Here is a 25,222-nt window from a genome sequence, read left to right as displayed (position 1 = left end):
AATATCAATTTCATGATTCCCCACTAATACTTCCACTGGATCAGGTACACCTTTTTGTAGATGTTCCATCAAAAATCCTTCGTTCTACTATCTTCATTTTTCTGTGCATTAGAAAACATGTTAGTTGTTTTGACATCAATCATAATATTGTAAGACACAAATTCATGAGTATAAGATATTTACTTGCAAGCAAATAGGTCAAAAACTTATTCAACAAAAGATTATGCAAAGCTAGCTAATGGCTTCTTTGCAACTGCGTCGATTGTGGCCTTGCTTATGACACCGGCCACACTTTGACACACGTAGAACTTGAGATGCTATCCTTTGTGTTCTTCTTCGGCCTGGTTGGCTACGAACATCGGGAGGATTGATCATAATTGGGTGATCGGGATTGGGCTCATGCATCTCAAATGTAGGAATCGGATTTAGAATTCCTCTATAAGTTTCACGATATGAATCTGTCTTAAAGTATTTATCACAAAAATCATATGAAGACAATGCTTTTGACTCTATTGCTGCACATGCATGTTTGCAAGGAAGCCTATTAAACTGCCAGGCTTTGCACGAACAAGTCGTAGCACGCAAATCAACAGCAAATGATTTATCTCCATCCACAACCTCAAAACTCCAAGAACATGCTTTCAACACTTTCAAACTACGAGATTCCGCATATGTTTTTGCAAGAACATTCTCCTTTGATGGACTCAATATCTTAATCATCCCCATTGACGCTTCACGTCTCCTGTGCATAATGTCCATAATTTGAATGTGGATCTGGTCCACCATGGCAACAATAGGAAGAAATCGTGCTGCTTTAACCCAATTGTTCCAACACTCGGCTATGTTATTATTATAACACCCCACCGATTTCCCGGAAACCATGCATTTGCCCAACATTCTGGAGACGATCTCACTATGAAGTCTCTAGCAATTGGCATTGACTTTATTATATTGTTAATATGTTGTTCAAACTCCTGTTTTGATGGGGCATATGCGGCTTTCTTGAAAACTGATGACCAATACTTCTTGTTGTGAAATGGGTATTTCCGCATGACCTACATTCAGATTACATAAAAAAATATTATAAAACAGTACATATAGTAATATTTTTCAAAAAAAATTAATACCACAATTATACAATTATGTAACAAACCTTATTCACAAAATTATCTACCAAATGACACAGACAGTAAGCATGATAACTACTTGGGAACATTAACTCAACAGCCTTGATTATCCCGGTATGCCTATCTGAGAAAAAAAGTGAACTGGTCAAATCTGGTACAGTGATGCGAAAGCAAAACACTTTTAAGTTGGAAACAAAACCACCCCCAATTATCATCATTTTCAGCATCCACGACTGAATATGCTAATGTGAAAAGATCATCGTTAGCATCCTTAGCAATAGCAACCAAAATATTTCCCTTGTATTTATTCTTTATGTGAGTGCCATTCAAGAAAACCAAGGGCCTACATCCACGGATAAAACCAGTTGCACATGCATTGAAACAGATGAATAGCCGTTTAAATTTATTACTGCAATGATCAATTTCACACTCAACAATACTTCCGGGATTAGTTTCTTTGATAGCACCACAATACCATCTCAGTCTATCATAAGACTCATCCTCTGCACCATGAATGGCATGCATAGCTAATTCCTTACCTTTCCAAACCTTGTGGTAATTGAGCTCGACCCCATAATCTCTCTGGATATCTTTCAACATCATACATGGTCGATATGATGGTTCTCCCCTTAATCTCTCCATCACAACATTGGAAACCCATGCAGCATCAGCTTTAGGATGTCCTCTACTACGAAGATTGTCATCACCACACGTATGTATTAGATTACATTTTCTGATTCCAAAAAGATTGTCAGATTTGTGTCTTGAACCATAAATTCTCCAAGAACAACTGTTTGCACTACAGACCATAATAACCTTCTAACTATCATTCTTTTTATACAAAAAGGACCGTCTCGTAGCAATTGCATAAATTTCAGCAAATGTTCGAAATTCTACAACATCTTTGAAGATCTGACCAGCCCCAAGGATGCAATTACTCCACGCGTTTATGGAATTTATTGACAAACCAACTTCGAGACGAGCATCATTAATAGTCAGCGTACCATCTTCACATTCAACCCTATTATAATCAATCGAAAATTTTATTACAGTTCATTTTTAACGTAGTACAAAATTATTAATGTGGCACAAATGAATATACTCAGGTGATGTTTAACAATTCAAATGATTAATGATTTGAAAGATATAACTTACACATGATCAATATTCAAAAGAAACATACACACAACAAATGACTTACCCAACAGAACAAAGGCCTACATAATAATTAACATCAACAAAATTCATAAGGAAATAAAAAATCAAGCCATAAGTCATTACCTCTCGACATCGTGGGATCCCATTGGTTCTTTGATTATTGCCTTCATAGTAATTATAGTAAGTTTCATAGAGACATGTAGATGAGTCATAATACGGACGTCATCATCTTTATTCAACGTCACATACTTCTTCATATGAGGGGCTAGATACTGCAAGGTCACATTTTGTGGAGAAATTTCCTCACATTTTCTTCCAAGATTGAGAAACAGCTCCATTACACTGAAGCCATCAGAAATTGAAATCATATAGAGGTCATCTTTATACTCGCAGCTACCCAGAAATGATAAATTTGTTGATCCAGATCCAGATTCCATTTCTACAAGAAATCGAACACAACGTTATGTTTCATGAGTGGTTGAAAATTATAATGAAAAAAACGATTGTTGGGTGGACGAGATTCATTGTAAGGAAATAGATTCCCAACTCACACCCATCAATTTGTCATGACAGTTTGCATTTATCTCATCCTACTGTCATTCAGGAAGTATGCTCGAATTAACCATATATATACTCAAATTAATACAATGAAGGCTGAAATTCATACAAAATATGCTGAAATTTACCGTTTTTGTACCAGAAATGGCAGTCTGCATTTATAATGCTGTGCAGAAACGAGAATCGTGGTTTTAAACAACAAGCCACTGTTGGAACTTGGCAAAATAGCTTCGATGTAATTACAACTTCAATATTTAATTAAACATTCATTCTTCAATGTAAAGTTACAAAATAACAAGGTAATATTATTATCTATTCAAAACACCAACAAGCTACAGATATAAAATCACAAGATAATATTATCTACTCAAAATACCAACGCAACGATACGTGATCATTTATCTTTACCAATATCTTTATTGTTGTGTGGTCGAAAAAGTACAAAATTGAACCGACAAACACCCCTTATAAGCATGTTTAAACTCACCTTATCAATTTCTGCAGTGGAATTTTGTTTTCTTATACTTTCTCGCTCAATCTCTGCAATGGAATCTTGAACACATGTTTTTTTCGACTTTCTTCGGCTTTCTCGCTCAATTTCTGCACTCGAATCTTGATTACGCAAAAAAAAAAAAAGGGTTTTGTTTCTTCGAAAATCAGGGATGGAATAAGAAGCTCCAAGAAATTGTTTCTTTGAAAATCGGTGGGTTTCTTTGACGTGAGTTTAGGATTTGAGTCAAGATGGCTGCCTCCGATCAATGAAGAAGTGTGAAGCTGGCGTCTTCATCGTTTACTTTAGGAATGGAGGTTTTGGCTTCTTCATCGTTTACTTTAGGAATGGAGGTTTTGGGCCGACATGACTGACGGGAACATGAAATAAATTAAAAGTCAAATATTTTAATGATAGGAAATCCCAAAATATAAACCATAAAATGGGTCAAGAGTCAGTCGGGGAGTAATTAAACAAATAGATTGGAGGGAGGGACTGCAGAATAAACTTTTATGACGTGGGTACTGATCACAAATTCAGTGTTTTAATTAGGTATTTATCACCAATTTACTCAATTTTGCCTCTGTTGTTTCTAAAGCGCTGATTCAGTACGTACAGCATGTAAGCATATATACAAGGTTTTACTTTTTATCTGAAAATATTATTGAGAGCTATCGGGCAGGAACATAAAATATATATCTTAGATAATATTATTATGTAAATTCTACTTGTTTCAGTGGACTGTATGGATAGATTGGCAAATGGCCTTCTAGCTCCCATTATCCAAGGAGCTTCACGGAAGTGGTGAAGGTAGCTCTCAATCGTTTCCCGTCAATTCTCCATCTCCAAGTAAATTTTTCATTTTTTGAAAGATCGATATATAATATAATGTGTTCTTAAATGATCTCTTTCAATTCATGTTTTTCAATATGAAATTACATGGTAATCAGTTGCTCCATCTTTTTGTTCTGTAATTTCTCTCCTGACATGTGCTTGACTTACTTACCTACTAGTTGAAGCCAAATTTGAACCAAGTTGGGAGATCTAACAAGATCTCATTAACTTATTTTCAATAATAAATATATAATTTTTGTGAACGTGTAAGTTTTGAAAACGCAAAACCTTTTCTTTTTCTTTTTCTTTTTCTTTTTTTGCTTTCAGCAGTTCCCGGATGAAAAATACAATGAAAAGATTTTTTTTCTTTTAAAAAAGCAAGATCCACTTGATGGTGAAACTTGAAATGGGAATGATCTGAACTACGGATTTCAAAAACGACACTAATCTTGGATGTATTAAAAATTCACCACAACTTGGTATTGGATGGATTTGAAATGTATTTCAATTTTGTCAATCGAAACAAGGTAAAAAAAAAGTAAAATCCATCAATCCAAGCATACTTTTAAGGAGTATTAAAAATTTAATTTGAAAAATTATATTAATTTTTGTAATTTTGTTCATCGAAAGAAGGTAAAAAAAAATTGAAATCCATCGATCCAAATATATTTTTAAGCAGTATAAAAAAATTTACGATGAAAAATTATATTAATTTTTGTAGGTAGTGAAGCTGTGGAGAGATAGACAAAAGGAAAACCATCTGGAGAATTTTTTTTCCTGATTTTAGATATGGTCATAGAATCAGAAGTACGTACGATGTTAAATGAATCTCTAAGCCACTGACATGTAAAAAAGAATTGAAGAAAAAGTTTGCAAGAAATTAATTACCAAGTCTGAAAGTGTTTGGAGTTTTCATTTTTATTTCAAATAAAGAGTAATGATAGTCGAAGAAAAAAATCACGAGTGTCTTAATCTGCTTCTTCTGTCTCTCTTTATCTCTAGCTCTCTTGTTTCATTTGCACCCAAATTCTAAACCAAATCAATACCTGTTTCAAAAAATGTTATTAAATTCCCTTAAAATAAATTAATAATCAATTTAATTCGTTGAAAGTAATTAAATAAAATTTAAAAAGTTTCTCCTAATGCAGCTCGAAAAAATTTCGTTAAAAAAATTTAAAAAAAAATGCAAGGGACCCATTTAAAATTTATTTGGAGAGGGATCTAATTAATTAGCAGCTCTGAGTTATATATTTCGTACATGTTTGGTGGGGGAAGTTAATTATAACCATGCATGATATAAATTTCATGACAAAAAATCCATCCTACAAATAATTCTCTTGTTGAAAATCCATTCTACTATTTGTAATAACAATTTTTTTTAAAAAAAATAAAGACATCAAATTATATGATATTTCTAACCAAAATATCCTCAAATTATATGGCCAAAATTATTGAAGGCGGAAATTTACCAATTTCTGTGATTAGCGCGGTTGATCACAACGAGCCTCGACGACCATAATTTCCTTCTTGCAGTTGCATTTCTTTATCAATCTAGAATTTCAAACAAACATTTATAGAATAATATTATTTAAGTCCCACAAGTCGAACAATTCAGATATCTCATTTCATTTTATACTTCTTGGTGTCCTTGAAATAAAATAGGGAAAATTTCATAGAAAAATTAGAGAAATTTTAGGTATCTATAAATATTTTTGCTCTAAGGACTCATCCTATATATAATTTTCAAAAAATTATCGAATTTTAAAATATAAAAATGAATTAATCAATAAGTTTGTTAAAAAATGATTTATGTCGTAATAAAATTTAATCAAGAGCATTTGGGTACAAAAACAAAAAAAAATGGGATTTTTAGATGTGAAAGGATGTTAGATGGGATTTTAACTTTCCCAGAAAAATAAAATAATAGGCGTCATTCATCAGCATGTATGATCATGAACACAATTGTGGAAATAATAGATTTTTGTTAGACAGTATCACGAATCTATATCAATGAGACGGATCGATCGAGTCCATATTTAGAACAAAAAGTATTACTTTTGACATAAAAAGTAATACTATTTCATGGATCGAGTTAGATAGTAGTTCGTCTCACAAAATTGACCTGTGAAATAGTCGTTTTTTATTGTGGAAAATAGTTCAATTTAAAATGGAAAATTAAAGTGATGAAAAGTCAAATCAAAATATATGGATAACCTTCTCTTTAAGCTCTTTATTTTGTTGTTCAAGTTCAGTGTCCTGATAACACAGTAAAAACACAAAGATGAGTGCTAATATTGTCCCATTAATATATGTGTGTAATATGAAAGTATGTGCATAGAGATGTCAAAGTAGATCGACTCTGTCCGTCATATAAAATAGACGGATTGAGTTGACAATTTCTCATCTCGCCAAAATGACGGACAATCCCCCCAACAATTGATTATGTATGCAGGGCGACCCATCTCGCCACCTAAAACCCATCAAAAATACGGGCCGCCCCATCACGATAACCTGTTTTGACATCTCTTTGTGTGATAGTGAATGCATGTGTTACCAATTTTCGTAAAGCTTCCACCCGTTCCAGCATCTTCTTGGTCTGCATTTAATGTTAAAATTTTCATTTGCCAAACAATACAGAGTTATAAATGAATGGCATGAATATAACTCATATATAGATATATATTTTCATTTTTATATACTTCGGGACCTTTTTTTTTTTTTTTTTTTTTAATATTTAGAAAAATCTCAAGTTGTTTAAATCATATATTAATGCTACATCAATACGAGATAATGACACAAATGACATTCTAAGTTTCTAACTAATAATTTTGACAAAATACTTCAAAAAAAATTGAGTTATATGTTAAAAAAATACTAATTGTGCAAATTAAAGTAAAATAAAAAATACTTGTACTTCCAACAGGTTATACAAAAACGATTTATGATCACTAAATTGGTACCTTACATTTCCTTGCTTTTGATAGGGTTCCCTCGATTTGTTTCTCGAGGTTTCTCAATTTCTTCAAACTAAGGGATCCTAGATCTTCTCCAAGTAAGTGCCTTACATAAATTGCGGGTGGGTAATATGTTAGAAATACGATATTGAAAATTAAATTTCACATAAAATAACATTTTTTCGAAGCGATATATATAATAACTACTTTGGCGTCATAGTGCAACTTTTAATAAACAAAAAAATCCTTATAAGATTACAAAAATATTTAATCTTCATTTGATAAAAAAAATATGATAAAAAATTATTTTAGTGCTGTTTATTTGTAATTAAAATTATCTCAATAATATTTTATTTTAATTTATCTCTATTTTTGAATTTTTTTTTTCAAAAAAAATCATATCGCCACTAACATAAAATATTATTGCAAAAAACATTTTAAATTTTAACATAATCTCTAAATATTTCATACGAACATTATTCTACATAAACAAATTTTAATATGTACATGCATATCATGTGCTAGTATGTATAGTGGTTGAACTGATACAATATAAGAGAACAAAAGTAGGGTGAAATTAAATAAGAAAGTTTTGGAAGGGGTAAAACACGGTTAATCCTAAAAGTTAACAATGCTAAGTTTGATGGCGAAAGATATATACTGAACTGACCTATTCAGAAGTTGAAGGGATTGATATTTGGCGTTTAACTTCGTCACAGCTTGGCAAATAGACTGCACTTGACATGAACAATTTAAGAAATTAAACCCTGATGAGATTAACCGAATATATCGGTCATGGGGTATTAGGTGCAATCACAACTAGATGGATTAGATCGAACATGTGCATCACAAGGATATGTAGATTTTGCAAATAATTAAGTGCAATCAAAACAAGTATATCATGATCGGATGATCATATATATTAGAAGGGGTGTATCATAAAGAAACAGACATTTGGTTAGCAATGTCAAATGTGCTAGCGGGACGGGCTGGCTGGCTGGCTCATAACCCGTTGCTGCAAGGAGGGGTGGGTCTGGTCTGACAGGACTAGTCAATTTTGTATTAGATTTGACGATATTGTCAACCTAATCTATTTATTTATATTATTATGTGGCGGGTGGGGAGGACCTTACTCGTTTTGACAGAATTTTCGATATCGTTTAATTAATCTTGGTAGGGTATTAAGATTATCCAGATTCATGTGGTGCTTTTCCTATATTTATATATGCTTTATGATTTTATTAGTAGATTGACTTTTATTATTTAGCTCTGTCTGCTTCTTATTTTTAATACTGCGACAATTTGGATTAATGTGATGTGTTTGTATAATGGGTAGGCCCTTAGCTTAAAGGTGTTCAAGGAGCAGACATAGCTTGTATGGTATAAATGTATACCTGCCTATTTATATTTTTTTTAAAGTCATTATTATTATATATACTTTGTAATTAGAGTAAAATAAGATCTAGTGTAGTTAGGTGAGGACAATGCCACGAAACATTTGCAAAACGCAGGTTTAGCAAAGTAAGACATTAGATGAAACAAATTAAACCTGGCTTTCATGTTCACCATCTTCTCCTTCGATTGCATTCTTGGAATGGAACTGCCTGTACCTGTCTATGGTATTTTTTGTTCTGGTACAAGAAAGGAAATATAAAAATAAAAAACCAAGTGTACTTAATTGAAAGGAAAATATTTACATAATTCTATCAGTAAACACAAGATTTAGGCACTTCAAATGAATGCTTTGTTCTGGTTCCTAGGTGTGGGCACGCAAAAAATATACTGTTATGATGGAATAGCAATTACAACATAGTGCTATGTCACTATACAATTTTCGAATCAACTATAACTTTCATACAAATGTGTTGAGATTAATATTTGAGTCTAACTTCACATCAAAAAGATAATTCAAGAAAGAAGATTGCGCAAGTCTATATATACAAACTCTCAAGGAGTTAATCTAACCGATATTGGATATCTAATAGACTCACTCACGATGTGAAATTTACAAGAAATTATCGTGTGACTCGTAGAACAGTTCAACATATAACATTAGTTTAATACTCTAATATCATGTTAAGAAACGTACTTTGGCAAGTCAGCAAGCTACCTTTCTGCAATTTTCCATAGAAAAATAAATTTAATATCGTGTGAGCCATTGGCCCACGTATCAAGAACAGATGGATCCAGATATGACCAAACTGTGTATATTCAATCACACAACAAACACGTACACAGCCAATCTTTGAGGCATGTGATCTTCTACATTTTGAAAATCACCAGAAACATTTAGACTCTGATCTCTTTATTGTTTCAAACACACAAAAAAAGTTGATTACCTTCGAGGAATTTAATACAAAACGAAAAAATATTTACCTGCAAAAACAGACCAAGAAATAGATATACGTTTATTTGCCCCTATATTGGTGGCATGGGCTAACTCATTATCGAGGATTTTGGAAATACGATAAACTTTCGATAATCTGTTTTTCTGGACCCCTCTTGACCATAACACAAAAACTACAGTACTCGTGTGTGTCACACTCAAACCCACAAAACTTTTTGTGCTTTTCCAAAATTGTTTGCAACTGTTTTCTTCTCGATTGGGCTGGGTTTTGATTATAAGTTAATTTTTTCCCCTCAAATTCAAATGCATCTTCCAAAAAAAAAAAAAAACACACACACACACAGAGAAAACACACATGTTTACATATTTAAAATTCAATGCTTATACCCAGTACTCCCGAAGTGAAAAAGCTTGCCCTCATTGGAGAAGAGGATCAAAGCAACCTCTGCATCGCACAACACAGACAACTCCGAAGCTTTCTTCAACAAACCCTTCTTTCTTTTACCAAACGTGACTTGTCTATTCACCTTGTTGCTTATTCTCTCCAACACAACTTTCCCTCTCCCCATCTGATCTTGTTCTTTTTCTAGATACCAAAAACCCCAAAAATGAAAGTTCTGTAAGTAGAACAAGCCTCGTTTCTAGTCTAGCATATTTATACAGATGGCATATTCAGCTTTTTTTTTTTTTTTTTTTTTTTTTACCTTTTTACCGTGGGCAACTGAAAGTTAACTAATTTAATTGGATGAATGGATGGGTTTTCCTTGTGTGTGATAATGGAAACATGTTGGAAGCCAAGTTTTTGTGTGGTACAAGGTCATCCGTCTTCTGAAACAAAAATTAATTGATTTGGGTGGAAATTAATTTTGTGGGCTATTTCTTCAATAATGTTTCGATAATACTAAAGTAATAGGGAGGGCTAAAGCTTCATACAAATCTATTCATTAAATGAAACAAACGCGAAACATCTATCCCTTCATTAATCTGATGCCCTGCTCTTATATATATTACTAAAATTTTCTGACATTTTTAATCTGACCAAAATTTATTTAAGTATTGATTTCTTATGTTTTTATGGTACATGTTATAACCAAGCGGTATTCAAACAGATCAGTACTGCACATCAATACATTAGAAATTAATTAGCTGAAACATAAATAATATAATTTTTATATATTAATACACGAGAAAATTACATTTTTTGCCTGTGATTTACAATTGTTAATGGTGGAATTGCATTTTTAGTCATGTAACTTTCATTTTTTCTTTCATTTTTGATTCTGTTGTTGCTGTGAATTTCATTTTTAGACGTGTCAATTCTGCTCATATTTATAATAAAAATAATATTATTTGGAATAAAAATTAATACTTTTTCATGAGTGACTCAAAATAGAATATGTGTATCACAAAATTGACTTGTGAGATCGTCTCATATTAGTTTTTGTGTAAACTATAAAACGACCTATTCAAATATCATGTTTCGTTTTCTCTCTTAACGGATACAATAATCGCTCTCAACAATCAAAATAATTTTATTTTTTTTAAAAAAAGAAGAAATTAATCACTATAAATTTGTATTTACTCGTATTTTCCAACAAAAAAAACTATCCACTCGTCATCAATATATACATCTAACGAATCCGTATGTTCAGTCTTATAAATACTATCATTTATTACCAATAAGGATGGTCCAACATGTTGGACCGCTAGTTAGCCACGGGGCTCGGACTATTAATTTGCACCTACCTTCTCCAAATTAATTTTAACATGATTTTTATTTTTATTTTACGTTCAATAATAATAAAAGTTATACTATGTGTAACATAAAACTTAAATTTTCTTATAAATAAACAAAAAAAAATTACTTTTAACTATAGAATAAAAATATTTATTACTTGGAATCTAGTAATAAACTTTACTAAAAAAATATTTTTTTAAATGTTTTTTATTATATGATTTTGAATTTTATCATATTTAATCCGCATGTGCAGTAATATTAATATTGTATATAATATAATATACACAAGCAGCGACTAATGAATGCTGCAATATATAATTTTGGACCACTGGCTGGTAACTCTCACAATCAATTTGCGCCCACACATCTTTTATTTCTCAAATATTGTTCATGCACCAAGTTTAAATTATTTTATTCATGATATATTAATTTGTGGCATTTAAATGAAATCTTCAAGCCCTGCATGAGTTTGTTATATTTCATACTTTTCTTCTATTTTATAAAATAAAAAACTTTATCTTAAAATTTGGATTTCAAAATATAACCATCCATATTAACAACATTAGAAAAAACCAGCTACAATTCTTAATAAAAAAACTAAAGTTTAATTTAATAACTTGAAAAGTAAATTCAATAATTTAAGTTACAGTAATTGTTAGTATCGTAACACTGATTAAAGGGATTAATAAACAATCTACAAAAAATCTCCCGGAGGCACCTAAACGCCTCTTGTTGCATAGGAGGGGCGTGAGAGAGGTGGCTACGCGCCCGAAAAGTGGCGTCTGGGTGTCTGTAATATTGTTTGACAACATACACTAGTTTTTTTTCGTGGAATAATACATTCTAAGTTGTGTCTCTTGATGTAAATCATCAAACTTTTGAATTGGAAGACACCCCAATGTTGAAAAAACATGTCCTTGCATATTGATATTTTTAAATAGATGATCAAATGTCTTTCATATTATTTGAATTTTGAATATACATGCTCACATTCATCTTGTCTACATTTCTTTTATTGTGTTATAATTACAAGATAAGTTGTATTTTGAGAGAAGATTGTTATTCACTGAAGCACCAGAGTGGAACAAATTCTTTTTAAGGACACAATGTTCAACACTGACCTCAACTATCGTTGCTGCAAGTTTCTGTCATTTTCAAGATTTCAGGTATATATTTTTGTAATTAACTCTTGTTCTAAAATCCAAGATTTTTATTTAATCGTGATAATATCTTTTGGTAATCTAATTGTACTAGGATTATGAAATCTGGGATATTTATCTGATATAAGATTTTTCAAAGTTAGCTAAGTTGTGTAGATAATTTTATCGTGTGCAGAATTATGGAGCTCGAAATTAAGATGATATTATCTTGGGGATGAATATATCTATCATAATCCAAGAAATTAAATAAGAAATTTTGGATATAAGCATGTAAAGTTGGAGATATAAATTCAAAATTTGGAATAATTACACCAGATAAAGACCTAAGATTTGATATATGGATTCACCTGGATAAAGATTAAGCAAGAGGATAAATTCATCTAGGAATTTCGAAATTTTGGTAAGGTTATTTGGGATTTTCGAAATTCTAGATATAGAAAGAGTCTACACAGAAAAAAAATACAGGCATAGGAAAATTTAAAAGTTTCTCTACCAGAATTTTCGGAAAAATCAAAAGTCCTATTTTTAGGAAAAGTTACCATTAAATTCGAATTACTAAAAAGAAGTTTTGGGATTCAAGAAAAATAATTTACTTATACAGGAAAATAAAAGATATACCGAATATTGAAAATTAGACGCAAAATTCGAAATTTTGCAGGCTAGGACAAGGTATAAATTTCGAAATATCCAAAAGATGGATAGTTAGATTTCGAAATATTATTCAGAATCAGAGATACATAAGGATTTTTATCCTAAATTTAAGTTTGATTCAAAAAAATTCAAACGCAAGGATAATACACGATCAGGATAGCAGTCAACTCCTGTAAATAGGAGGGCCCTATAACTCGAAATTCACACCTCTAAACTCATCAAAATTTTGAGTTTCTCCCTCTCAAGTCTCCCTAGGATTTTCAAGAGCTTGCTCTTTTAGTGTGCCGAGTAGCGAAGCGCTGCTGCATTCTAGCCGCCGAAGCAGGAATTCGAAATTCCAGTGCAAGAAACCCCTCTTTTCACGTTTTTCTTCAAGGATTAAGGTAAGTGGGCTTGTTTTAAATATTAAAATTCATTATGCATGTTCCTTCGTTTTTATGAAAATAAGGTCGAGTACACTTTCTTCTTCTACTCCGTTCTTGTGTTGGTTGTCATGTGGTTTTAGGCATTGTGAGGATTCGACTGTATATGGGTGAGAATCTCAACCATGATATAACCCTTACACGGTGGAGATATAACAGATATATGGCTTCGCCCCCTTAGAGGAGTAAAAATTAGGGACTGATATCAGTAAACCATAGAAAGTTGAGGAATCTCAGTGTCTGGTAAATGTTATACATGCGATATGAATGATGTTGTGCAAGTCATGTGATTTCGAAATTTTATGCATGTTGTTACATTGTGCTCGAACGGCCCCTACTAGCTGAGTATTTCCCGAAATACTCACCCCTTACTCTTCTCTCCCAAGATTTATCCAAAGAACAGGTTGAGGAAGAGGAGTCCGAGAAATTTTGAGGCTGGTGATTCACAAGATTATTAGTAGCCATGTTTAGTTATTCGAATTTTTGTATTATCTATTCCTTGTAGACGTTTTCGCATTAATTATTTAATTATTTCAGTTGTAAAGACATTGGTATCTTTTTTGAGGATTTATGAAATAAACTGGTTTCGGTTTATATTGTGCTACGAGACTGGTTGTTTTTCGATTGTGTGATTGATGAACAACGCCGATGTCGACTAACACTGGTCGCGGGGCGTAACACTTGTATATTTATAAAATCTCAATATAATATTATGTAATTTGAATTGTATGCTATAAAACCCAACCCAGATTCAACACACATATATACACATATGTTTGTATGTATTTATAAATATATCAGATTATGTTTCATTTTGCACAAAGACTAAGAATCAATTAAAGCATATTTGAAGTCGGAGATGTGTTGTATAATGGAAATCACATATTTCCACAATGGTATGATGTTGTTCACTTTGAGCCAAATCCCTAATTGCTTTTCTTTTGGACTTTACACAAAAGACTTCATACCAATGGAGATATTATTTCATCTTATTAACCCACGATCTTCCTCGATCTTCCTCATGCATTTTAAATTTGGGACTTTGGTTGAATTCACAACAATCCTTCCCTCATATGAAAGACCACAATTCTTCTCATGGTCCAGGAATCCTCTCAATCTCATCTGTCCATCCTTGAGACAACTCATCTCCGCTGCGATGTGAGCGCATGCTTTACATGAAATATTTGAAGCATCTCCTGCCTCGATCTCATCGTGGATTTACTAGAAGCCCTCATCTCCTTCATTAAGTATTTGAGAATTCCACCAACATGGCTCGATCTCGACCATGGCTTTGATACCACTTTTTTGAGATAAAAACATATTAACCAATAAAGCATCGGAATAAATAACTCATCTTTTGTGTGAAACTAGCAAGAAACAATATCAAATAGAGCAACTAAAATCAGTACACACAATCAAAGCATAATAAATGACGAGCGATTTTTAACATAAAAAACCTCTATGGTGTAAGATGGAAAAACTACAAGACTGGAGTCCACTAAAATAATATCCACTATAATGAATAACGAGATTACAACTAGTCCATATCCAAAGCCAAATAATCACTAATAACTGTCAAGATATCACAACATTGAAACATCAAAAAAATTAAAAAGATCTACACAAAAAAATCTATTATCTAGAACCTATTCTTGTCGATACAAAGCTCCAATTCCTAAGTCCATTGTCTAGAATGTATCTCACCATGTTTTGAATATTTTGTCCAAATTTTAGCTCAATCCGACAATTAGATTTTCGCAAACGGGCTTTGAGAAATCCACAAGCCTCTATTCGTCATCCAAAAACTGATCCAAATTAACGACCATAAAATTCGATCTCAATTGTTCACAATTTATTTACATCTTTTGAACGTGCTTACCAAATTTTAGCTAGATCCAATGGATCAATAAGTCTAAATGCTTCTGCAAATTGATTGATTTGCACGGATGTGTACTCAAACGACATACTTTAAGCTTCTCTCTTAGAAATATTTTTGTCATCATAAAAGCACAATTATCATCCGTGTGAATCTTTTTAAGCTCAAGCAATTTATCATTCATGATAACATTTCTCATCCAGTGGTATTTAACGTCAACATGATTTGGCATTGAATGAAAGTAGAATGCTTGCTAAGGTGTATAGCACTTTGTTATCACAAAATACTTTGTATTGTTCCTGCTGACCAAGTTCCTCCACAAACTTTTTCATCCAAAGCAGCTCTTTACAAGCTTCGTTTGCTACAATATACTCTGCTCCTGTTGTAGAAAGTACAACACATTTTTGTAATCTTGATTGCCATGATACAACACAACCTAAAAAAGTTAATAAGTATCCAGAAATATATTTTCTAATATCCACATCATTTGCCATGTTCGAATCTGTGTAGCCAAATAACATTGTTCTCCATTTCTAAATCTAAGTCTCAAACTATAAAGATCTCACAGATATCTTAGTATATCCACTTCACTGCATCCCAATGCTCTCTTCCTGGATTGGATAAATAACGACTCACAACACCAACTACATGAGTTATACCTGGCCATGTGCACACCATTGTGTACATCAAACTTCATACTGTTGAAACATATAGAACTTTTCTCATATTTTATTTTTCTTTATAAGTAATGGGACACTGATGAACATCGAGCCTAAAGTGTGCATCATATGGGGAAATATTCATTTTAGCTTCGCTCATATTGAATCTTTTCAGCACTTTCTCAATGTATTGCTCATGTGATATGTATAAATTTTTATTAGTCCTGTCTCGACAAATTATGATGACAAGAACTTGTTGTTCGACTCAAATCTTTCACGGCAAACGATTTAACAATTGCTTCTTCAGCCCATTAATTCTTAAAGATTTTTTAGCAACAATTAACATGTCATCGACATAGAAAAATAATATAATATAATCATCATCGGAAAATCTTTGCACAAAGACACAATGATCAGAACTTTTTTTCTGGTATTCTTGCTTACCCATAAGTGAGTCATTTTTTTATATCATAATCTGAGTGTCTGCTTCAAGCCATACAAACTCTTTTTTTCGATTTGCATAAAAAATAATTTTTTTCTTTTACCTTGAAACCTTCTGGTTGATCCATTTATATTTCTCTATCCAACTCACTGTGAAGAAAAACAGTTTTAACATCCATATGCTCAACCTCCAAGTCCAATTTGGCTGCAAAACCAATCACAACACCGATAGAGGACATTATAATTATGGGAGAAAATATTCCATCAAAATCATGATAAAAGTTAAACGTGTGATTTGAAGAGACATTTTGGTTGGAATGCTTGAAGAATTAATATCAGTCAAAAGTTCATTTTCCAATTATTAATTAGTATGCATTTAATTTTTTTGTAGTTGTAATTTTTTATAAATTCTGAAATGTAATCAGTTTAAGGGGTGTGATCAAATATATCTTGTCTCTATTCTCCAACAAAGTGGTATCAGAGCTTTTTTTTATTGGAGTGAGTCAATTATATTTGAAGACACCGCCATGAATTCTCTTCCTGTACACTTTCCGAAACTATCAAAGGAAAACTACAGCAACTGGAGTATTAAGATGAAGACTCTGTTGCGTTCTCAAGGTGTGTGGGATGCTGTAGAAAAAGGTGTGGAAGCTCCCGAAGATGAATCAACCTTGAGTCAAGCCCAAAGAACAGCATGGCAAAAATCTGAACAGAAGGATCAGCAGGCACTGTCCACCATTCAACTTTATGTAGATGATGAAGTTTTTGAAAAAATATCCACGGCATCAACGTCGAAGGAGGCATGGGATTTGCTTCAAAAGTCATTCAATGGAGGTGACAAAGTTGTACGTATTCGTCTTCAAACTTTGAGAAGAGAGTTTGAATCATTAAATATGAAAGAGTCGGAATCAATTTCGGAGTATATTTCACGCGTTCTTGCCACCGTCAACCAATTGAAAAGACACGGAGAGAAAATAGAGGATGTTCGTGTGATTGAAAAAATTCTTCGATCACTTGATGCGAGATTTGACTATATTGTTGTGGCTATAGAAGAATCAAAAGATTTAGATTCCATGACGATTGATCAATTGATGGGATCGTTGCAAGCTCACGAAGAGAGAATTAAAAGAAAGGAAGAACCACCTTCACAATCTTTGCAATCCAAACTTTATTTGGGAGAAAAGAATGAAGATTTTAAATTTTTTAATCGTGGAAGAGGAAGGGGTAGAAACTATGAAAGAGGTCGTGGACGAAGAAATTCTCGAGGCAGAGGAGGAAGATGGAATGGATACAACTGTGATTCAAATAATAATCACCAACGATACTCGAAAGGATACCATGATGAATCGAATAATCAACAGCAATACTCGAGAGGTCGTTGAAGATCTCATTTTCAGCAAAGATGAGGAAGAAATAAAGCAGAAATAAGATGTTACTCCTGTCAAAAACTTGGCCACTACGCAAGTGAGTGCCCAGATTCAGAAAAGAAAGAAGAAAAGAATTATTATCTTGAAGCCGAAAATGAAGAATCAACACTGTTAATGACATGCAAGAGTGAGGATGAACAAAGCACTGGGGAAACTTGGTATCTTGACACTGGTGCAAGCAATCACATGACAGGTAACAAAGATCTGTTCACCATTTTTGATAAATCATTTGGAGGAAACATTTTTTTTGTAGACAAGACTAAAGTTTCGATTGATGGAAGAGGTGATGTTTTGATTAAACTAAAGAACGGAGATCATCAATTTATTTCCGATGTTTACTATGTTCCTGCTTTGAAGTCAAATATTTTGAGCATTGGACAATTGCTAGAAAAAAGATATGCAGTTGATATGATGAACTGTGGACTAGTACTCAAAAGTCACAAAGGGAAGATGATTGCTAAAGTGCCTATGACGAAAAACAGAATGTTTCCTCTCAACATTGAAACAGGTATTTGGAAGTTTTTCAAGAATAGCATTTCCGATTCATCATGGCTATGGCATTTGAGAATGGGGCATTTAAATTTTGAAAGTTTAAATATTTTGAGTAAAGAAAGGATGGTTGCTGGTTTGCCATTATTTTGTCATCCTAATCAACTTTGTGAGAATTGCATATTTGGCAAACAAACAAGGAAAAGTTTTCCGAAGGAATCCTTGACGAAAGCATCAAAACTTTTGGAATTAATACATGCTGATATTTGCGGACCTATCAAGCCAACTTCATTTGGTAAGAACAATTATTTCTTATTGTTCATCGATGATTTTTCCAGGAAAACATGGGTCTATTTTCTTAAGCAAAAATCTGAAGCTTTTGAATCATTTAAAAAATTCAAAACATTCGTAGAAAATCAAAGTGGGTTTGTGATTAAAGCCTTGAGAACCGATCGTGGAGGAGAATTCACATCACTATATTTCAACAACTTTTGTGAATCACATGAAATTAGAAGGCCACTAATTGTTCCAAGATCTCCGCAACAAAATGGAGTTGTAGAGCGGAAGAATCGAACTATTTTAAATATGGTTCGCAGCATGCTGAAAAGTATGAATATGCCAAAGATTTTCTGGGCAGAAGCAGTAGCATGTGCTGTATATTTATCAAACCGTTGTCCAACCAAAAGTTTGGAGAAAATGACACCAATTGAAACTTGGAGTGGGCGAAAGCCAAGTGTTTCTCATCTCAAAATATTTGGAAGTGTGGCTTACTCACATGTCTCTAATGAGTTGAGAAGTAAACTCGATGACAAAAGTGAGAAACTTGTTTTCCTTGGCTATGCGGAAAATTCTAAAGGATACAAGTTGTATAATCCAAACACAAAAAAGCTTATCATTAGTAGAGATGTTGTCTTCGATGAAAGCAAGTCATTTGATTGGAAAAATCAAAGTGATGAATATGATTTCTCGTATTCTCTAGAAATCAGTTTTGATAATATAGAATCTGAAATCACAGAACCTGAAAATTCAGAAAGCATGGATGCAGATTCTCCGTCTGAAAATTCGAATGAAAGACCTCATCGGTTCAGAAATCTAACCGAGATATACGAAGATTCTGAAATTACCAATGATCCTACTTTCTTTTGCCTATTTGCAGATATTGAGCCATTAGATTTTGAGAAGGCAGAAAAACAAATTGAATGGAAAAATGCTATGGATGAGGAGATTGCATCCATCAACAAAAATCATACTTGGGAGTTGACTCGGTTGCCACCCGGAAAGAAAGCAATTGGTGTGAAATGGATATTCAAAATAAAGAAAAATGCTGATGGAGACGTGGAAAAATATAAGGCTCGATTGGTAGCTCGGGGATTCACACAGAAAAAGGGGATTGATTATGAAGAAGTTTTTTCTCCTGCTGCAAGGATTGAAACAATTAGATTGATTTTGGCAATTTCAGCTCAACTAAAGTGGAAAGTGCACCAAATGGATGTGAAATCTGTTTTTTTTTTTGCATGGAGAACTTTCAGAAGAGGTTTATGTTACTCAACCTCAAGGATATATTGCAGTAGGAAATGAAGATAAAGTCTTGAAACTAAGAAAGACACTATACGGACTTAAACAAGCTCCAAGAGCTTGGTATAGTTGCATTAATTCTTATTTTGAGCAAACCGGTTTCCAGAAATCACCACATGAGCATGGATTATATGTGAAGAAAGAAAAAGCTGGAGGTGTTTTGATTGTATGTTTGTATGTCGATGATCTTATTTTTACCGGAAATAACTCTAGCATGATTGAAAATTTCCGAAAATCCATGCGACAAAGATTTGAGATCACAGATTTGGGTCTTATGTCATATTATTTAGGTATTGAAGTCAAACAAGAAGATGGTGGAATTCGGTTAAATCAGAAGACATATGCAGAAAAAATTTTGAATGAATTTGGAATTAGGAATTGCAGCATTGCGGCTTCACCTATGGATCCAGGTGTTAAATTATCTAAAGATGATGGATCAAGTAGAACAAATGCAACTCTTTTCAGAAGCATGATTGGAAGCTTGAGGTTTCTAACTTACACCAGACCGGATATTCAATTTGCAGTAGGTGTGTTGAGCAGATTCATGACAGCACCTACTCAAACTCACATGAAAGCACTCAAACGGATTTTGAGTTATGTAAAGGGAACAATCAGTTTTGGTTTAGTTTACTCAAGTAATGAAGACTTTAAGCTGACTGGTTTTTGTGATAGTGATTGGGGAGGAAATTTAGACGATCGAAAGAGTACTACGGGTTTTGTTTTCTTTCTAGGAAATGCAGCGGTAGCTTGGAGTTCGAAAAAGCAGCAGATTGTGACGTTATCTTCTTGTGAAGCTGAGTATGTGGCTGCCACCGCTTGTGTTTGTCATGCTATATGGATAAAGAATGTAATGAAAATGCTACAACTTGAGCAACAAGAGGCAATTCGCATTCATATTGATAATATTTCTGCAATTGCATTGGCTAAAAATCCGGTATTTCATGAAAGAAGTAAGCACATCGACACTCGATATCATTTTCTTCGTGACCGTGTTAACAAAGGAGAAGTTCTGCTGAAGCATGTGAAAACTCGAGAACAAATAGCTGATATTCTTACAAAGGCGTTGAAGATTTTAGACTTCCAAAGGCTCAGAGATAAACTTGGAGTTATAAAATCACATGTTTAAGGAAGGGTGATAAAAGTTAAACGTGTGGTTTGAAGAGACATTTTGGTTGGAATGCTTGAAGAATTAATATCAGTCAAAAGTTCATTTTCCAATTATTAATTAGTATGCATTTAATTTTTTTGTAGTTGTAATTTTTTATAAATTCTGAAATGTAATCAGTTTAAGGGGTGTGATCAAATATATCTTGTCTCTATTCTCCAACAAATCAACACCTTTATTTTGACTGAAACCTTGAACAACCGATCTAGCTTAGAATCGCGGCAGAGAAGTGTACTCATTCAGCTTTATTTTATATACTTGTTTATTTTTCAAAGCTTCTTTTTCCCACGGGCAGTTTCACCTGCCCAAAGGTATCATTTTCATATAAAGATTTCATCTCATCTTGTATGTCATCAATCCACTCATTTTTGTGCACATCTTCCATTGCTTTTTCATAATATCAGGTTCTCTCCCATTAGTCAATAACACAGACTCACTCGCAGGATCTGTGTTCCGAGTATAAGAATTATGAAAGACCTTTAACTAGAACCTGAGTTTCTGATTCTAGATCTGCCTCAACCTCTACATGACCATCAATATCATCAATAATAGAAAAGTCAGTCTGAATAGTGCGCCCTCATCTTGTACCGACACTTGGTTATGAGGTACTGTGTCCAAATCAATCAAATTGTCACTAGACTTGCTTGATGTCTTGTCTATCTTCTCAATATCCTTTAGAGATTTTGATTTTCAAAAAATACGACATCTCGACTTCTGATGGGTTTCTTTTCTCGTGGATCATAAAACCTGTAATCAAGCACATTCTGGTCGTAGCTAAGAAATACACACTCCCGGGTCTTAACGTCGAGCTTGGACCTTTCATCTTTGGGAATATGGATAAAAGCCTTGCATCCAAAAACGCTTAAGTGTTTATAAGAAATATTCTTTTGGGACCAAACCCTATCTGGAATGTCAAAAATTTAAAGGAACACATGGTGTAAGATTTAAAACATGTGTAACTGTACCTAAGGTCTCACCCCAAAACGACCTTGGAAAACCTAATTCTGAAAAGCAAACATCTCACCTCTTCAAAACTGCTATTTCATTTGATTATGTAGTTAATAAAAGGTACACTTTTTTTTCATGCAAATGTGCCAAATACAGAAAATATGATATCTGAGCTGGTTCAGCAACACCACATAAGTATTTCAATTGTTGTCAAATCTGATCATGCTCCATGCATCTATCCAATGAAATATGCATGTGTTAACTATACTTATAGGCAAATTAACACAAATCAATCTAATTATGCAAACATGAAGAAAATATGAAAAAGAAAAACCTAAAACATGCAAATGTGAATAGAGTGAACATGATTAACGTACCTTAAATATGTTCATGGATCAATATCCTAAAGAAGTCTCTACTTTGTCTGATGAAACTAAGAGAAAACCAAGCTAGGTAATGGATCATATGAAAAACGATATATAAAATTGAACGACCGTATTTATGGTATCATCTTGGCGTATTTCATATGGCTCGGTAATCCATCCGAGCAACCTTGGCCTACCATCCACTGAAGTAATTCTTGTTTCTTCTCATAGTCGTCTACGTACCGAACTAATTGTTTATGACATATATCAGTCTTTCTTGCAAAACAGATGGATCAATGTATGTCGCGTGGCTCGACTGAAAATATATGAGCATTAGATTAACTGAAAGTTATGAATGATAAAGGCAAAGGTAACTAGGTAACACCAGCCCATTACCAGAAAAGAGCTTAACTACTGAAAGAAATCTTTTATGCATGTGATAAGAGTTAAAGGGAAAAAAAGAAGAAGAAGAAGAAGAATTACCAACTGGCTAATTATTTTTGAATTCAATCAATTATCCTATACTTGACCAGGGGTAATTAAATTTTTTTAGGAAAAAACTGAAATGGCCAGCAATAATCAAAGTATTTTTTCGAGGGAAAACAACTTAAGTTAGCAGTATAGTTACCAATTTAAGAAATGAAAGCTTGCTGAAGTTCTGAAAAGAGATCATACTGAATCGAGGTAAGAAAACTTCATAGAGAACAAATAATTCCATCAAAATATTAGTATTTCTTGGCATTTGACTGATGTCATTAAAAATTAGATTGAGAAAGAAAAGAAGGATAGACAAAACCCTAATACTCGCATAACACATACTTCAATTCTTGCTGATTTTTAACTTAGTACCTCTGCCTGAATTTTGTGAAAGAACTTCCCGTTGACTGTTGTGGTGACCCAAGCAACCACATCGAGACCCCTTTCCATTATTTCTACAAACACTGTTGAGATTCGAAAGCTTCGATTTCCCAAGCAAGAATGGATCAGGATCTCCACCCCTCTCGTTTCAACATTCACCGTGACAGAATGCTTCGAATTCTCTGATATATCTGACAGTTCCTTAGCTGGTCTCGTCTTATTTTCAAGTCTTGGATATTCTTTTTCTTGTGTTTTAAGTAATTTACTGCCTCGTGCATGTGGTCGGATATTGAACGTTTCCCCTGAAAACAATTTCTATTTAGCAAACATATTGGAGGGGAACTACAAGCACAGCCTGGCAAGGACTTGAGATATATAAAATATATTCAGACCGGTTTAGATCTTCTGCACCTCCACCATTTTACATATTAATGATGCATGATTCGCCGCATGTAATCATATTTGACTTGATTTTCACCCACGATTCATATCAACTGATCAGTATAGTTAAAGGATGTAGCAAGTGCAGCAAAAGATTTGATAGGTTCAGCTAAAACTAGAAACAATACTCATTGAGAATTCGAGGCTTCCATCACTTCAATTTGAATATTATAAAGACAAGGGCTTCAGGTTTTGAGAAAAAAACATAGCCTCCCGATAGAGCTAAAACAAAGTCAAATTTAGAGAAAATGCGTGCCAATTGAAAAAGGAATTAAATTCTTTAGCTAGCTTTTTACCTTGATGCATTCGAATGGAATAAGGGTTTGAAGAGATGCATAAAGATTAGCCATCTCATTCCTTCTTCGTTTTTCAAGATCTCTACACTCGTTTTTCCTGATACGTATACCGAGTTCATTTTTCTTCTCTGTTATACTTTCTTCAACCCCAAACTCTATGAATCTTTGTTTTTGGGTGCCGATTGTGGTGCTGGAGGTGGCCGTGGCGGTGGTGGAATGTACGTTTGCATCCAAGAGAAGCTTGATCCGAAATCAAATCGTCAAAATATAATTTATCTTCTTGTCCAGAAATTGATTTGGTTACAAAAGACAGCTCATCTCCTGATCGTAAATCAAACATCTTTAATTTATCCAAGATTCTGATCAAAGCTAGCTAGATTGATTATTTTTTTGGATATGAAAATGGAGAAGAAGATACGGTGGTTGAGGTGTTGAGATCTTCCATGGCTCACTAATAATGGAATATTATTATCTTCATTAAACAAGGCGAGGGCCTCCAACAAGCGACCCACCGGCCATTCTTTAACTTACTTTAGGGTTTATTATAAGAATACACGCTCTATATATATAACTTCTGTTTTGGTTAAAAAAATATTTGGAGATTACAATTTAGAGTCATGTATTTTAAGACATGCTCTCGAGTATAGAAAACAAAATATGTTTTCTTTAGGGAAAATTACAATTTTAATCCCGTAATTTAATATGTTTTTTATTTTAGTCACTTAATTTTTCAAAGTTTGGTTTTCATATAATTCAGATTTTTTGTCTTTTTTTGGGTTCAAAACAAATAAATACATGACATTGATTCCATCTTACATGATACATGTAGAGAGAATAAATCTCATATTACTCAAATTAAATTAGATTTGAAAAAAAAAAACATGGAAAAATAAAGCAATACGATAGAATCGGTGTCAAATAAACCATAAAATAAAGCTTTTTTATTTTTGTTTATGTATATTTTAATGTATGTGATATAAACTTTATTTTTGTTACATATGCCAAGTAGGATAGAATCAGTACAAATAAATCATATCCGATGAATTTAGCGGTTTCAGACAAAAAAATGACCAAAAATAAAAAAAAAATCAAATTACCGTATGAAAACCAAATTTTAACAAGTTTCAGGAGTAAAACAAAAAATTGTCCGACTTGCAGGACTAAAATTGTAATTTTTCTTTTTCTTTAATACAAATATATATAGATAGATGATAGTAGTAAGAATTTCATTTTTAATCGGAAA

General features: G+C 33.0%; 1 protein-coding gene, 1 long non-coding RNA gene and 1 pseudogene across 6 annotated transcripts; all 3 read right to left on the bottom strand.

Moving 5' to 3' along the window:
• Positions 1–24: 24 nt before the first annotated feature.
• LOC140989156 (uncharacterized) lies at positions 25–3,680 on the bottom strand. Of its 3 annotated transcripts, none has more exons than XR_012177447.1 (3): positions 3,331–3,680; positions 2,409–2,724; positions 25–101 (listed from the first exon to the last, which is right to left on the bottom strand). It is a non-coding gene; the product is annotated as an uncharacterized lncRNA (long non-coding RNA). The 3 variants fall into 3 exon arrangements; XR_012177448.1 differs by lacking the exon at positions 25–101 and adding an exon at positions 891–1,055; XR_012177446.1 differs by lacking the exon at positions 25–101 and adding an exon at positions 2,048–2,148.
• A 1,285-nt stretch (positions 3,681–4,965) lies between these two features.
• Positions 4,966–10,659, bottom strand: LOC140989338 (agamous-like MADS-box protein MADS3). 3 transcript variants are annotated; one of them, XR_012177477.1, is made up of 8 exons: positions 9,856–10,656; positions 8,671–8,752; positions 7,792–7,853; positions 7,133–7,227; positions 6,722–6,763; positions 6,382–6,423; positions 5,637–5,718; positions 4,966–5,213 (listed from the first exon to the last, which is right to left on the bottom strand). XR_012177477.1 is itself a non-coding variant. In XM_073458539.1 (8 exons), the coding sequence occupies exons 1-7, from the start codon at positions 10,035–10,037 to the stop codon at positions 5,662–5,664; spliced, it is 567 nt and encodes a 188-aa protein (XP_073314640.1). In that variant the 5' UTR covers positions 10,038–10,655; the 3' UTR covers positions 4,966–5,213; positions 5,637–5,661. The 3 variants fall into 3 exon arrangements, 2 of the variants coding, with proteins under 2 accessions (XP_073314640.1, XP_073314641.1); XM_073458539.1 differs by having other exon boundaries at positions 7,128–7,227; positions 9,856–10,655; XM_073458540.1 differs by lacking the exons at positions 4,966–5,213; positions 5,637–5,718; positions 6,382–6,423 and having other exon boundaries at positions 6,663–6,763; positions 9,856–10,659.
• Positions 10,660–22,631: 11,972 nt separating this feature from the next.
• Positions 22,632–24,424, bottom strand: LOC140990104 (transcription factor bHLH118-like; annotated as a pseudogene).
• Between the last annotated feature and the right edge of the window lie 798 nt (positions 24,425–25,222).

The sequence above is a fragment of the Primulina huaijiensis genome, chromosome 12, assembly GCF_012295235.1.
Source record: "Primulina huaijiensis isolate GDHJ02 chromosome 12, ASM1229523v2, whole genome shotgun sequence".
Taxonomy (NCBI): Eukaryota; Viridiplantae; Streptophyta; class Magnoliopsida; order Lamiales; family Gesneriaceae; genus Primulina; species Primulina huaijiensis.
The sequence above is the reverse complement of the archived record's forward strand: the minus strand, read 5'-3'. Positions and strand labels throughout refer to the sequence as shown.